This window comes from Sebastes fasciatus, chromosome 7 (assembly GCF_043250625.1).
Source record: "Sebastes fasciatus isolate fSebFas1 chromosome 7, fSebFas1.pri, whole genome shotgun sequence".
In the NCBI taxonomy this organism is placed as follows: Eukaryota; Metazoa; Chordata; class Actinopteri; order Perciformes; family Sebastidae; genus Sebastes; species Sebastes fasciatus.
The window spans coordinates 35,481,814-35,498,337 of NC_133801.1; the positions used below are offsets into that span (position 1 = coordinate 35,481,814).

The 16,524-nt window shown below is 41.2% G+C and overlaps 1 protein-coding gene across 20 annotated transcripts in view; it reads left to right on the plus strand.

Moving 5' to 3' along the window:
* robo2 (roundabout, axon guidance receptor, homolog 2 (Drosophila)) overlaps positions 1–16,524 on the plus strand; it is a 429,877-nt gene that overhangs the window by 397,512 nt on the left and 15,841 nt on the right. For 15 of the 20 annotated variants that reach the window (XM_074640484.1, XM_074640483.1, XM_074640482.1 and 12 more), the window contains 4 exons: positions 2,397–2,524; positions 6,270–6,542; positions 7,430–7,555; positions 13,116–13,275. In XM_074640484.1, the coding sequence (XP_074496585.1) occupies positions 2,397–2,524; positions 6,270–6,542; positions 7,430–7,555; positions 13,116–13,275 (687 nt within the window). The remainder of the gene's footprint in view (positions 1–2,396; positions 2,525–6,269; positions 6,543–7,429; positions 7,556–13,115; positions 13,276–16,524) is intronic. The other 5 variants (XM_074640492.1, XM_074640493.1, XM_074640500.1 and 2 more) reach the window with 1 other exon arrangement.

Here is a 16,524-nt window from a genome sequence, read left to right on the forward strand (position 1 = left end):
GTATCTGTAGTCTGCTACATACAGCACTGCCGGGCACTGGCAGCGGGGGTGGGCTGTGTTTCTGAGAAGGCAGTGCCATCCTCTTCATCATGCGTGGAGCTTGTCTGACCATTGCAGGGTGTGAGTTCTCAGGGTAAAATGAACAAAAGAGACAGCATAATACTTCTGATATTTTTGGTAAAGGAACAGTGTGGAGCATTGCGGGGACTCTATTAGCACAAAGGGAATATAATATTCATAACTGTGTTTTCAAACTAAGAATGTTTTCGTTAGCTTAGAATGAGCCCGTCATTCCTACATAGGGAGCAGGTCCTCTTCACGGAGTCCGCCATGTCGCTCCGCCATGTCTCCACAGTAGAGAACACTGGCGCCAAACCCTGGCTCTAGAGGGAGCCTTTCACGTTTTTACGTCACCTGAAGGCCACTGTAGTTCTCCGACACACCTGGGAAACTGCCGTAACCTGAGCAACAGAGTGCAAAACCGTGATACCGCTAGCCGCCGTCTGAATTCTGTTGCTCCTAAAGTAGTGTTATTATGGTAAGGATGGTCTCTGAGCAAGACGAACGGCGTTACCACGGTTTTGTACTGGGCAGCTCACGCTACCGTAGTCTTGGAGGGTGGAGTGAGCGGAAGGGTACTCAGTTGGTTGCAATCTGCAACAACACCACTAGATGCCGCCAAATCCTGTAGCCGACCTTTAAGGGACTTTTTTATGCTTAAAATATGTTTTAGGGCTGTCAATCGATTAAAATATTTAACCGCGATTAATTGTATGATTGTCCATGATTAATCCCAATTAATCGCAAATGAATCACTCATTTTTGCATCTGTTCAAAATGTACCTTAAAGGGAGATCTGTTAAGTATTTAATACTCTTATCAACTTGGGAGTGGACAAACATGCTTGCTTTATGCAAATGCATGTATATATTTATTATTGGAAATCAATTAACAGCACAAAACTATGACAGATATTGATCCAGAAACCCTCACAGGTACTGCATTTAGCATAAAAAAATATGCTCCAATCATAACATGGCAAACTGCAGCCCAACAGGCAACAACAGCTGTCAGTGTGTCAGTGTGCTGACTTGACTATGACTTAGCCCAAACTGCATGTGATTATCATAAAGTGGGCATGTCTGTAATGGGGAGATTCGTAGGTACCCATAGAACCCATTCTATTATTGAATAGAATAATTTGAGGTCAGAGGTCATGCCAGTTTTCTCGCCAAAATGTTGCGTATATCTGGAGCGTTATTTAGCCTCTTTTGCGACAAGCTAGTACTGTATGACATGGTTGGTTCCAATGGATTCTTTAGGTTTTCTAGTTTCAAATGATACCAGAATCTTCACTCTAGCTTTAAAACTGAGCCTGCTACAACCTCAGAAAAATCGTTTGCGTTAATGCGTTAAAGAAATTTGTGGCGCAAATTTCTGTTGCATTTTAACCCATTTCAATGCAAAGTCAATGGAAACAAAAGGTTATGATGCTCCAATGAAGTGACACATAGACAAAGGCATTTAACTCCAACTCTCATTCTCATTTAACTCCGTCTGTGTTATCCATGGTAACGAGCCTCAGACGTGATTGTACAGTAAAGTGGTCCAAATGGCCTCCCAGCAGTCACCCATGACAGGTTAAAGTCTTAATGGCTGCTTTTTATGGTTCTCGCCCCCTCAGGAGGGACACAACACCTGTTAAATGGAGCTGCCCTCTCCCGTACGCAGGCGTCCCACAAGTGGGTCAGAGGGGCTTCACGGCGGGGCTGGGGCCGAGGTTTGACGTCTCATCAGATAAGATTTAGACTGTCTGGACATCACCGCGAGGGGTTGATGGGAAAACACAGCAGAATGCGCCAGATATTAATGAATAAGGAAATGTATACATGCGGGTGTCGGCGTGCACTGATGCACGTGTGCAAAGAGCAAATGCATGCATTAGTGTCTCCGCAGTGTGCTTTTGCATTAATAACATGGGGAATGTGACAAAGACGCAGCAGGAGAAACAGAGAGATAAAGGGCTGTGTTTGCCTGAAGGAATTCCAACTTTGTGAGAGACGAAATGTATCCGTACAGTACCCCCCCCCCCCCCCCCCCCCCCCCCCCCCCTATCTCAGAAGTGTTTCATTAGCTTCAGTGGCTTATGGCAAGCTTATCTCACGCAAACACACATTATTGTGCCGAGACTAACATTTAAACATATGTTTGCTTTTTTTGTCTTCACATTGTCTCTCTGCTGATTGCCGTCATGTTTTTTATTGTTTATTTCGGAATCCAGTAACATAATGCAGAAATAAACCATGCATAATAAGTAATTGGGGATGTTTTTTGTACTGGTATTAATGTAATTTCACAGTGTTTAATCTAGTGTTTCACCCTGTGTTTCTGTGTAGCCGGCCAGGCCTGCTGAATGCCAGTGACCCTGGTTACCCCTGGTTAGCGGACTCTTGGCCGGCCACCAGCCTGCCTGTCAACAGCAGCTCCGGGGGACCCAATGACCTGAGTAACTTTGGTCGAGGAGGTGAGTGGCCTGCTGCTGTCCCATAAGAGATGAAAGATGATGGCGTAACCTTCCTCTCCTGTTGTTCATCATGTCCATATATGCATACAAGATGTATACACACATGCATATTGCATGCGTGTTTGGCTTTATATTTATATATCACCTCAGAGGACAGCTAGAGCATTAACAGAGGGGGCCTCCGCTGTCACCAGGCTGAGTAATGGCAAATAGTCCAGCCTGGTGTCGCAGCCCATAGCTCACAGCCAGAGAGTGTGAGGGGAGAGACGGGCAGAGGAGCAGGGGGTGGGCGGGTGTTTGAAAGGATGGTCTCGAGCAGCCAGTCGTGAAGGACATGCGCAGCTTGACTGGCGCAGATGCGGACACTTCCGCCATGGCTCTACATCATCTCCCCTTCACTGGGCATGCAAACCATGCGCCATGGAGGGAGTCTGCTTGCTTTTCCCTTAGCTTTCTCTCTCTCTCTCTCTCTCTCTCCCTCCTTTCCTCTGTCATCACACACACATGCAGAGCAGCAGCATTATCATGTGTATGAACAGAGAAGGGAGGAGAGTGAGATATCCACACATGTGGAGGGGGAAACGGGACACCGAACTGAGATGAGTTTTTTGAATGAGATGAACCTGTTAAGTCTGTTTCTTAAGCTGTGAGCTGACCTGAAAGCACAAAGACCCAGACTGTAATTCCATAACACTCCACGACCACATGCACTTGAATCCAGGTCACCCAAGGTTTGGTTTTGTAAACTATGTTAGTGAAGTGTTTTTTTTTTCATCATATTTTTATAATTTTCAGAACAGAAGGCTCACAGTTATGTTATGTTCAAAAGTTATTAGATACAGTCAGAACCCCCCCCCCCCCCCCTCCACACACACACACACACACACACACAAAAAGACTAAATAAATAAATAAAAAAGGACATTTGACATAAAATAACATACAGTGGTTAAATGTGACTGTAAAAAATATATATAAAAGAAAAGACAACAACAGCAAATAATATCTCATAGAGTAAAGTATATTGTCCTCGGACTCTCATCAATAATGAGTGGTAAAAGGTGATCATAGAAATATATTTTGTGTTGCACATGGCACTAGGCATAATTTGCTTCTACCCTGAAGGGTATTAGCCTTCAACAGAGTGAGTGAATTAACAAAATGCCTCAATTGTAAATATGCGAAAAAGTGCTCTTTAGGGAGATTAAATTTGTCTTGAAGCTGCTGAAAGGACATCAAGGTGTTATCCTCAAACATGTCCCCTATCACATGAATCCCTTTTTCACGCCATGAGTGAAATAAAGAAAGCCTGAAGCCGATTAAAAATTCCTGATTATTACAGATGGGAGACAGCATGGATTTGACACCTCATCTCTCCATGTATTCAGAGATCTCCCGCCACACTTTAATAGAGTTGATAATCAAAGTGTTATCTTAATGTTCATTTTAATTTTTTCAGGACTACATGTCACCAAGCTCCACAGGGTCTCAGGAGAGCAAGGCCACAAGTCTACACAAGTTTTTGAGCCTAAGATATGAGTGTAACCAAGTCCAAAGAGTATGAATGTGACAGGCCCAGTTGTAAAAAAGCATGTTGGGTACTGCTAAACCTTTGCCTCGGCCTTTTACCATGCCAAATACATTTTGAAAAGGATCTTTGTTAACTTTTTTGGAGCTGCACAGTGGCAACATTTGTAGAGGGAATAGAAGTCAATCACAAATGGTGAACACATTTGGGTGCGTGAAGCTGAGAAGTAACATTTCACCAAACCAGGAGAGAAATCCAGATCCCATTACTTACCCCTAAAGATCCAGATCAACATCTGTCACCCTCCCACCACCTACCACCATGAAAAGTACAGCTGTCCAACAGCATAGGGCTATACTAATTATTATTCATTCAAATGTTATACAAAAAAAGTAATTATTAGAGGTAACATCCTATTAATGTGCCAATAAGAAAAAAAGATAAAAGGTGGTGGACGACTCAGCATTTTAGACGGTCTTAATTATGCAACTCAAAAGGACCAGGCAGTTGTCAAAAGGAGAGATTATGTATGGCAGAAACATGACATGAACTGAAAGGGACGTTATCAAGGGCCAAGATCATAATAAACTGAGGACAGCCTTGACTTTATCAAGTCCGTTAAATTATTCACACAAAAAATAGAAAAAAACGAAAAGAAAAAATGCAATGAGCGTTTTAAAACCAAGTATTGCCACCGTTATTTCTAAAAAACTGGGTATAATTAACACGTGAGAGCTGGGTATATTATATAGAGTGTCTGTATCTGCCAGAGTGCGCGCTCGGCTGTAGCCTACAGGACTATTTACGTGTGTAACTGTGTGCACATGCATAATGCAGGGTTCTATAACCAGCTAATGTTGTGAATGAGTGTGCGCGCTCATGGATGTATAAGAAACGTGTATAATGTTCGAGTGAATGAAGCATAGAATATGTTCAAGAGACAGCTGAGTCGCCCTAAACCAGTTCAAAATATTCCTTCATGTCCCCATCCTACAGAGAGCAGGAAAAAAGACGGAGTTGTACCTGACCAAGTTTTTCATTTGTCCCAGTCCTTCACAAACTCCCAAGCCTTGCGTGGACACTTGAAAGTGTAGTCCTGGTTGTTGTGCGAAAAGCACAGGCTGGCTGGAGAGCATATCTGAAAGCGTATCCCCCGCATGATGAGATGCCGGCAGACATCATTGAACTCCCGTCGGGTCTGCCTCACCTGGGCTGAGAGGTCCTGCTGAATGTAGATCTGGTTTCTGTTGTACAGAAGCTTGCCTTTTTCCTTGAATACGTGATTCAGCCTCCGTAATGCGCTTGGTGTTGCATTCAATACGGTTATTAAATCCTTCCAGAGTCCGATGAAGTTTGGTAAACTTCTGATCCATTAAGACGCTGATTTTCTGTGTGACATCCTGTGTGAGGACAGTAGCCAGGCCTCCTTCCTCGCAGGTGGCAGCGCCATGCTGGCTAACGTTAGCTGTGGGCTCCATGCTAGTGGTCTGGAGTCGAATTGGAGGCGGACATGTTCGTACATAGATAGCCACCTTTAGAAAGTTCAGGCAGAGTCAAAAAGTAACTTGAAAATGTAAATTTGTATCTCGTGGTGACAGGAGGTCGGCGAAAAACGACTCCTCACGATGACGGCATCACGTGACCCCCGTGACGTGTTTTTAGTGACATTTGTGCCTTGGCGAGGCAAAACATGACACTGACACGCTACCCTCTCATGGAGGGATATCGCAGTTTTCCAACAGTACTTAAACGCAGCATGCATTTGTGGATCTGTTTGAGCTGGAGACCATGAAAATAGTCTCAAAAATCCAAACGCAAATGTAACCTGATCCGTGCACACACAGGAAGATGTGAAGTTGAAGCTAAAAATCTGTACATGAAATATTCATATTTATTCGGGTTGTGATGTGTCCATTCATAAAAGTGTTTTGTTCAAATTGATTGGTATTTGTGTGTAGATTGGAACACGAATTTGTGGGTACGCAAAATTACCCACAAATTGTTGTACACATTTGTAAATCTTATTTTTCATTTGTAGATCATATAACATACATTTGTGACCATATTACACATTTTGGCGTGATATCAGGTTAGAAAAACAGATAAAAACAAACTAACAAGTGTTGTATTTAAATACTCCAGGGGGTTACAGCTGAGCTTCACATTTGTCTTAGAGGACAGCTATCCTATAAACTCCCTTCCTCTTCCTCTTTTCCAGATCTCCCCTCGGGGCAGGGGGATAAGACAGGCACCATGCTCTCCGATGGAGCCATCTACAGCAGCATAGACTTTACCACCAAAGCTAACTACAACAGCCCTGGCCAAACATCCCAGGCCACTCCCTACGCCACCACCCAGATCCTCCACTCCAGCAGCATCCACGAGCTGGCTGTGGACCTGCCCGAGGCCCAGTGGAAGGCCTCGCTCCAGGCCAAGCAGGAGATGGCCAGCCTGGGGTACTCGCTGCCCGACAAGAACTCCTGCAACAACAGTAAGCTATACTGACGGATACAGTTGTGTGCTACTAGCGAGTTGTAGGGATGTTGTTGCCCTCGTTTGTGAGGTTCAGCAAGGGTTTATAGAATATGTACAAACTTTTCCACCAAAAAAAACCCAACTGTGGCTTGAGGGAGGTTGCCTTAAAAAGAGTCATTTTCCTCCAGCAGACACCGTCTTGGTTACTCTCCAAGGTTGAATAAACATCTCATGAAGGAGTAGTGCAGTTGACTCATCCATCCATTTTATTCCCGGGTTTTCATGATAGTACCACTCCTCCTTTCAGCTTCAGAGTAATTGCCAATCCATTTTAGCTTGACTAATGTTTAAGAAAATAATCCAAATTAATTACCGCGGATTTGATGCGGGATTTTTTAAAGCCGAGTGGAGTTTCGTACTTGTAGGTGTAATGAGTATTCCTCATACATATTTATGATCTCATTTTCCAACAGTCTAAAAACAGATTAATTATAGTTTTTACATAGTCCCTTTAATGCAATGAATCTTTAAAAACGACTTTTCTAATCCTCCCTGTCATTATTTTAAGAAGTATGATCACACATGATTACTGTATGTATGATTATATCTCTCTGAAGGGGACCAAATATTGAGTTAAAACCTTCACTATTGACTCATTTATCTAATTGAAAATTGATTCAAACATTAGCGCCGTGTTTTTTTCAAATCAACAACAAATCAAATTTGTCCAGCAAATGCACTGTCGCATACAAATCCGAGGTTGAATACGTGCACCTTGTTGAATGTCTGAATCCTGAATATATCCCGCTTGCTTTAAGCTCTAACTGCATGTCTGCATGTGCTTGTGCTAACTGCCAATCACCTGATGCCACTGTGATATTTTCCCTTTAACCCCCACTGTAGCCCTCCTTTTCATTCCCGACTACCGATTGGCCGACGGATTGTCTAATAGAATCCCACACAACCAATCACAAGATTTCAGCACCACCAGCTCTCACAACAGCTCAGAGCGAAGCGGCAGTCTCTCAGGTTGGTTTACGCAGCGGCGGAGGATTTCATAAAAGCAAACACTCTCTGGGGCTCTGCCGCTTGACTTAATGATTGACTGATGTCTTAATTGCTTTATTGATCTGTTATTTGCATGTACTAACATGACATCTAAGAAAAATGTTATTAGCACAGTCCCTCTCCCTCACCAGAGATGCTTTGCCCACACAGCTCCCACTGCTTCCAGTTCATGACATGTGAATGCTTAATGCTGGATGCTTTTTATGTATATATTTATATTTTTTAGTTGCATAGGGTTCTGAGTATAATAACTGTATGTAGCCATGTTGTGATATTGAATTGGAGTCAACAGCTTATTGGAGCATAAAGAAGCAGGACATTTAAATCAGAGAGGAAGAATCGTACTATGATCTCCTGACAGAATATCGCTGCAAGTGCTAATGCTGGGTTTCTGCCATCAGAGCCGGTCCTTGTAAAGGCTTTGTCTCTCACTGTGTGAGTGAGCAGACGGGAATAGGGGCAGAGGGAGTCTTTCAGACAGAGTGGACTACACACACACACACACACACACACACACACACACACACACACCATTAGAGATGCTTGGCTGGGTAAAGTGGCAAAAATACCTCCCTTTTTCCCTCTTCCCCTAATGGCGGCTGACTACACTAAAACCCATGTTCAGAGAATTACAATGTCATTTATAGGACACCAAGGCAGCCCTTTGCCTGCCTCCCCTACACTCTCCTCCTTTATCTAGTTACAAGCCACTGCCTTAACTGGTCTGTAATTCAATGCTCCGGCACACAGAGGGCTGGAGAGAAGGATGTGGAGTGGCCATGCCTTACAGGCAGATTCATGCAGGTTACTGAGGGCTCTGACTGGTGCTGGCACGGCTTCTATTACAATTTCATGAGATGAAGAGAAACATAATTAAAGAAAGATCCCTGCACAGTAGAATATGCCAGAGAATATGCTTTGAAAGAATACAAATACACTTATTCACATCCTTGCCGAGAATTAAATGAGAAGATCGATATCGCTCTCGCCTCTGTACGCTAGAGCCAGTAGCCTGTTAGCTTAGCTTAGCATAAAGATTGTGAGCAGGCGGAAACAGCTGGCCTGGCTCCGTTCATCGGTATCGATCCAGCCCCGTCGCACGAAAAGGCATATGAATGACACATTCAGGATAGTGTGCAAGGCAAAAGCATGCAATACGAACATTGTTCTTGCTTTAGGCATGTCATTTGTACACCATGTAGTCTGTACTGACTGCAGTGTAAATACATATGCGTAAATATGTTACTCTTAGAGCTAGTGACGTAGAATAATAAGGGAGAAAGAGTCTATGGTGCGCAGAAGGCTGAGATGGATGGGTCCAACAAGCACAGGACTTTCAACCAGGAGACCGGTGTTCCAGACGGTTTTGTTTTGTAAGTGACGTTTTTGACGCATTTTTTAGTGACGTTTGTGACGGGTATGTTACTTTGTTTCCATAAGTATTGTACTTAGTTTACGTAGGCCTACTTGTTTTAAGCCCAACCATGATGTTTTTCCTAAACCTAACTAAATGGTTTTGTTGCCTACACCTAAGTGAGTGGTGCTGGTACTGCGCCTTAATGCACACATGTAATATAAACATGACACTGACATGCTATTCTCTGGTGGACAGGCGGGTCTGTTTCAGGCGTTGATCGATCTTCTCATCTAACTCTGGGCAAAGAAAGCGAATAAGCATATATAGGCAACAAAACCACTCAGCCTTGTGTTAGTTGGGCCCATCCACCACCACACAGTGTGTTTTTTCACACTTTAAACTACGTGACCACAGCACTTTCCCTGAGCGGATGGGCTTACATTGTAGTTAATGGAAAGCCCGGTCCGTCTCCTACCGCTGCTCAAGGATGCCTTGTGGCCGTGACAAAGCGTCGGTATTTGACGCCCTGGGAATGAGAACAGGCTGATATAAAGTACTGTAGGCTAATATCTATTTCAGGGAGCTTGGTGTGCAGCTTTGCATGTTTAATTTTATAAATTAAATATAGAGATAATAAGTGGGCATCTGTATTAACGATGCTATAAGAGTGACTACATTAAAATAAGATGTTCTATTCATTAGACCTGCCGTTGCTATATCGAACAGGAGATAAGCACTAAAAATTGAAGAGGGGAAAAGTTGAAGTTCCAGTGCCTTGCTCTGCCTCTGAGGAGATGGAAGGAATAATAAATGTCAGGTCTGAAGGATGAGAGCGGGATGAAAAGGAACAGAAATAGAGCAGCTTTCATGGCAGCATGGATCTCCACTGGGGACATGAAGCTGCTCATTAAAACCTTTCTTAGTGTAGGGGAAAAGAGGTAGCTGCTGTTTTCTGTGTTTTCTGCAGCAGTCTGAGACCCTGAAGACTCCACACTTCCCTCACTACCCAGGCTGTCTATGAAGCACACGATTATGTGAAGTCCATTGTTGTGTGTGACCTGTTGTGCGCCATATATGTTGCATCTCCCCTCATTATGTAATATGTTGTTGTTTTTAAACTAATCTAAAAAAGGTGATAAATGACTTTCCGTTATTTTGATGTCCTTTTTGAAATGATTCTCCCACTCAGAAGTTATATCTGGCTGCATAGTCTTTCTAGCTGCTCTGTGGCTTTCCCCCTCAGCACTGACGCACCCAATGAAAACACAGCGAGCTCAAGGCTATGCAGCCCTACAGTTATAAGCTGGGAGCGCCCAAACCTTGGGTATAAATATACCCAACGCTGAATCTATATTTAGTATGAGTTCCCCTTTGAAGAGAGGCCCAGTTTTGTCAGAGGAGATGGCTTCGCCATGTAATTCCTGTATAGCTCCTAGCCACAGCCTCTCTCTCTCTCTCTGTATTTTTCATATTTGGGGTGAGCTGTTGTAATGTCAGTGCCAGACCATCTTTCCCTAGAAGAGGCTCATTTACAATATTGATGGCTGGTCTTGTGTGGAGGGACTAAGGATGATAGAACAATCGCGTCAGCTCACCATTTATTGGTAAAAGTCAAGCGTCGCCCAGAGGTGCGATTAGGAAACCCAATTACTTTCAGACTATACTTACACTGGTGCTGCCTGCCTTGGGCTTACAGTTGTTTCTTTTATTACTTCCATCCTTTATTAATCTTATTCTGACACCCCTTCTATCTCTCCATGCCTTATATTTACCCCCCAGCCCCAGCATAGTATACCATACTCATCTTTGCTTTGGTTCTTCTTCTGGGGAAAAGGCTTATAATAGTAACATAATAAGAATTTTCTTGACTTAAAACATATAGTGCAGATTTTCTTATTTCTCTGCCATCTGGCTTCCATCAAAATCAAATAGAAATATAGAAATGATGACAGCGATCTGCTTTTTATCGTGCCTGAGTTGAGTCAGTTTATTAGATTACATTAGAGATGTTACATTGCACAAGTTGCAGTATTGGCAGCTTTTTTTGTATCGCTGGGAAAAGTGATTAAAGGCCGTTGGCAGCGAAGGCTAACCGACAGTCGACAGATACAAATGTGTTCAACAGAGTTTCCAAAGATGGCTCTCACTAATCTGTGTGGCTGGTGACGTCAGTCTGAGCTATTTCCTGGATTGAGATGTTAAGTGTTTACTGGTGGAGAGGCACTGCCACCAATGGATTTATACATGCAAATACCATGTAAGAGAAAGATGATGTATTAATAAACCTCCACGCTCAATAATTAATGGGACAGTATGGGAAGTATAGGACTGCACACCATGGAGATGCTATGCAGTGTGTGATCAACTTGATAGATATTGCAATTCAATATGGGATGTGATGAAACCAAATACCCATGTGTTCATTTGTCTTTATCTCTTGATTGTACATTTAGCAATTTGAACGTCTGCCATGACAAAGAATTGATTCTGTTCTGAATAGATGCAAAAAAAAAAATGTAAAAAGAAATAATTGAATAGTTCCTAAGTGTGTCGACAGAAAAGAACTGTCTGTGACAGCAACTGTCTTGGTAATCGATTCATTTAGGTTTAGGTCTTTTTTTTAGCAAAAATGCAGAACATCCCCTGGTTCCATCTATACTATATATATATATATATATATATATATATATATATATATATATATGCAGAGAAAAGTAATATATAGATACTACTTTTCTCTGTCTTTGTGTGATAGTAAACTATATTATATATCTTAGGGTTGAGCAAGGCAGGCAATTTGAAGGTGTCACTGTAAGGTTTAGGAAATTGTAAAAGGCATTTTTGTACTAAATACTGACATCATCTAGACCAAACAATTGCAGATTTATTGAGAAAAATAAGATATATATATATATATATATATATATATATATATATATACAGTATATATATATATATACTGTATATATATACTATTAACTTTTTTATAATGAAAATAATCATCAAAGTTGCAACCCTGATGTTTGGGTACCATGTTCTAACCACTGAGGAGGTAGTTAACAGGTTAAGTTCATTATAAAAGAAGAGAACTCTTGCCTTTGTGGAAGTTGTAATAATATATTTCCACATATACCAGCGAGTAACATATTACCAAAGGAGCTAGTAACACATTTTTAAGTAACCATCCAAAAAACTTTTTTTCCCTCAGTATTTTTTAAATGATAGATTGCCAGTAAATATGAACGAAACAGCTCTGACATGTAGACAAAGTTAATGCAAATAAATGGTTTTCTTTATGTTTTTGCTACAGAACAAAATTGACTTTTAAATTGCATGATAAGCTAACCCTAGTAAGGGTTACATTTTTCCATCAGCATGTCTTCGTCCTCAGGATGATGTGTACACTGTATATACCTCAACTTAAAAACAGATTTGGCCTTGAAGTCAAATGTGTTTTAAAGAAATATAGGTTTCTTCCACTGCGATCAAACCGTACAAAACCCAGTATTGACCTGGCTGGCAGATTTATAAAGATGGATGGGACGGAGGAGAATCTGGTGTTGGAGGGATATGAGTGGAAATGGATGGGGTTAGCCGCTCTCCGGTGTAATAAAAGAAATGAAAGTAGTAATAGACTCTCAGTGAATTCCATTAGGGACACACTGACACTACACAAGCCATTCATTATGATGATGCTGTGAAGTGAGATATTTCATTGTGGAACCCAAAGCCTGGTGTGAAAGGGGACACTGAGGGATGGGTGGAGCACAAAGGTCTGCCTCAACCTCGTTTACTGCCGCTCTCTCCTGTTTCTATGGAGATTTGAGGCTTTTCAGCCAATTAATCAATGGAAGCGAGCTTTTCATCCAGCAACCTTGAGCTTTTCTATGTAAGCACTAACAGGCAGGAGCCCATTGAGATCCTGTGTTTGAAATTGTTTACGATTTTCTAAGGGCGTGTTGAAACGGAGTCCAAATTGATCTGTAATCTAAGTAGCATGTTTGGACTAAATTGAGTTTCTTCTGGACACACATTTGTCATATGGCAAAAGCAGCTACTGTAATTTGCAATGCCATCCCACTTGTATATTAGTTTTTAATTGATTTTCTTTGACAATCTAATTTTCAATGACTGTGTTTCTAAATGCCTTCTTTCCTTGTGTAGGTGGAAAGGGAGGAAAGAAGAAGAAGACCAAGGCTGGCTCCAAACCCACTAAAGCCAATGGATCCAACTGGGCCAATGTCCCCCTCCCCCCTCCCCCTATACACCCTCTCCCTGGCACCGAGATGGACCATTATCCCAATGAGCATCACGACGGAGGAGGGTATGTCCACTAGGGCTTTAAACAAATACAAACACATGATTCAGATATGAACAGTGTTCAGTGCAGGATAAAACAAGCAGTTTTATTTTTCCCTAATGAGCACATATTGAAGCCTGGCACACTTGAGAGTAGACAGGAAACTGACAAGCTGAAGTTAAGGATCATCTCAAAAGCGAATGCAATATGGCCAAGAGGGCTTTTCAGATTTTTGTCAATATCTTTTGCATTTATTTTCAAAAACGTTTCAAGCCAATTTAATTATTTCCTATTGGTAAGACCTTCTGTTCTATTTCAGTTAGCTAACACTATTTCTACCCATGCCATTAACAGTTAGCCTCAGTTTAGGTATATGTATTTAGGTATAATATTTACCTACATTTTAGGTCACCATTTACCTTAAAAGTTAAGGTAAATGGTTAAAATATTTTGTTACAGATGTAATTTTGTATATTTTGTGGGCAGCTAAACATATATAGTGGGCAACCTCCGGGTCTGAAAAGTGAAGCTAATGAGGAAGTGCCTTAAACTTGCATTCTTTCTAACAGCCAGCGGGGGGCGACTCCTCTGGTTGCAAAAAGAAGTCAGACTTTATAGAAGTGTATGAGAAAATGAGCCTACTTCTCACTTGATTTATTACCTCAGTAAACATTGTAAACATGAGTTTATGGTCTCAATCTCTAGTTTCAAGTCTTCTACAATACAGCATGATGTTCATTTAGTAAATGATGGTCCCATTTAGAGTCAGATAGACCATAAAGCAGGGGATGCTTTAGGGCGGGGCTACCTTGTGATTGACAGGTCACTACCACAACGCTGAAAGTTAATTGTAACATTTTGGTCGCCTACAAATGTCTTATTCAGCGTTCGGTTGCACTTAGCTCCACCCTCTTGTGTCACATCTGGTTGCAAAAAAACAAGATGGCAACGGCCAAAAACCAAGATGGCGACGGCCAAAAATGCTGAACTCGAGGCTTCAAAACAGCAGTCCACACACCAATGGGTGAGGTCACGGTGACTACGTCCACTTCTTATATACAGTGCTAATACATAAACTTGTGAGAGGTAAAAATGGCAGTAGAAAACAATTGAACACAGAAGATAAAATAGTAGTATAGACAATTTCTAACAATTTGGGGTGTAAGTCTCACCGACATCCAATATTAATCTTAATACTTCTATTCTTATTTGGTGAAATAAACAGACACAGATAGTATTTATACTGACTGTACCTCTGTACCTGTACTACCAGCTCTGTTGTATATTGAGCTTGCTTATTGCTATCATTGTATGTTTCCTCCTCTGACTACCTCAGTAGCAGAGAATCTAGCATCTTGCTTGCTGGAACAAAAAAGACAGCGCCTGCCAACGTAAGCAACACCACACATCGCTGTGTGCAATAACAGGGTTCAGCTCTGTTTTCTCTGCAGCTAATTGCTGTACTACTGTACATCTGGAGAAAAGTGAAGGATCAATGTGTGTATAGTCTCCACAGGCAGGCCAGATATACACACACATACTCACTAACACAGGCTCTTGCACAAAAACTCATATACAGATGGCTGCAGATCAAACTATCTGCCGATCCTGTCTTCAATATATGGGAAGACTTCATGACTGGAAAGTAAATGGAGGAGAAAAAAACAACAATGTTCAAGCAGTCTCCTGCTGCTACTAGCATGTAGACACAGATGGTTTCAGATTAATCTATTTGCTGAATTCCATAGTGGGGGAAAAAAACGATAATTGCATTGTTTCACAAAGAGAAAAGGGAGACAGACGGAGAGAGAGGGGGATTTCTACCAGCGCAGTGTCATCCCTGTCCCGGTCTGAAGTAGATGTAAAAAGCTGCCAGTTCTTCTATATGTCTGATGCAATGCTAATCTTAAGTTTATCTATACACTAATTATATTCAAATTTTTTGACATTTCATTTAGTCTAATGAACCCAACAGAAGATCAGACATGCTCTACTGTAGCTACAAAGTAACAGAGGCTTATTTAAGTGATAGTGTGTGTCTCTCTCTTTGGTCCAGTAGCTGCTATGTCCTCTCACTCCCATTTCCAATGTGGGAGATTCATCTGCTTTAATAGGCTATCTGGCAAATGAAGAGTCCCGTGCACTGTAAATCTGAGGGTGCTCTTAATGGCTGCAGATTAAAACAGTTATGTCCTATGGAGTGTGCACTGACAAATTTCTTTAATGAACATTTTCTTTATGGCTAGTATTATTTCAGCATGTATAAGCACAGCTATGAGGAAGTGAAGCCTGACTACCTCCATAATTCCACTCAGGGCTGTCGTATAACAAATTCTTCCGAAAGTTGGACAAGGTCACAAAGCTCTATGTTAGTATGTAGAAGGTTCTATTACAATATTTATAGTTTTATGATGTCTGCTATTCCCTCCCTACATTTGGGGACAATATCACAGACCATAATGTAGTTCTGTTTCCGTCCATACTGTATGTATTTTACCAATTTATTTTGTCATTACGCATAGCTTTTAAATAAATGAGCTGTGTTTAATACGTGAGACTCATTTAGCATTTTCTTATAGTCTTCAAATACAGATGATCAGACTAGAGCTGGAACAATTAGTCGATTAACAGCAAAATTAATCTGCAAATATTTTGGTAATGGATTGATCATTTCAGTCATTATTTAAGCCAAACATGCCAAACATTGGGCCGCATACAGAAACATTCTCTTAAATTTCTTATATATTTTCTCTTCATTTTCTGTTAAGAGAACAAATAAGATAGAGATGCCACCAAAAAATGTGGTAAGAAGAACTTCCATGCATATGCATTGAAACAGACATAGGCCTATATTACTACTGTTACTGGTACTGTCAAATCAACTTCAACAAAGTAAACGAGATGTTCCCGAGCTTCAGTACTGGTGTTTACAAGAAATTCAAGGGTTCCATACAACGTTTTCTTATAGTCTTAATTGGGATCAGTGGACCAATTTCTTTAACCCACAAATGTAATAATCCAGTCATTATTACTCTAAAACATCTAAATTTGATTATATGATATTCATTTTATTTTTTTTAATGTTCCTCAAAATTGAAACCCTTTTTGCTTTGGAAAAACAATTTGTGGACTGTGAAACAAGATATTTTTTCTTTGGTGAATCCCAGAAATCAATGGGTACTAACAAAATAAGAAAAAAGAAATAAGATAAAATGTGTTTGCATATCACCTCCTGCATGAGGCCCATTGTGAGTATCGTATATCAGTATTTTC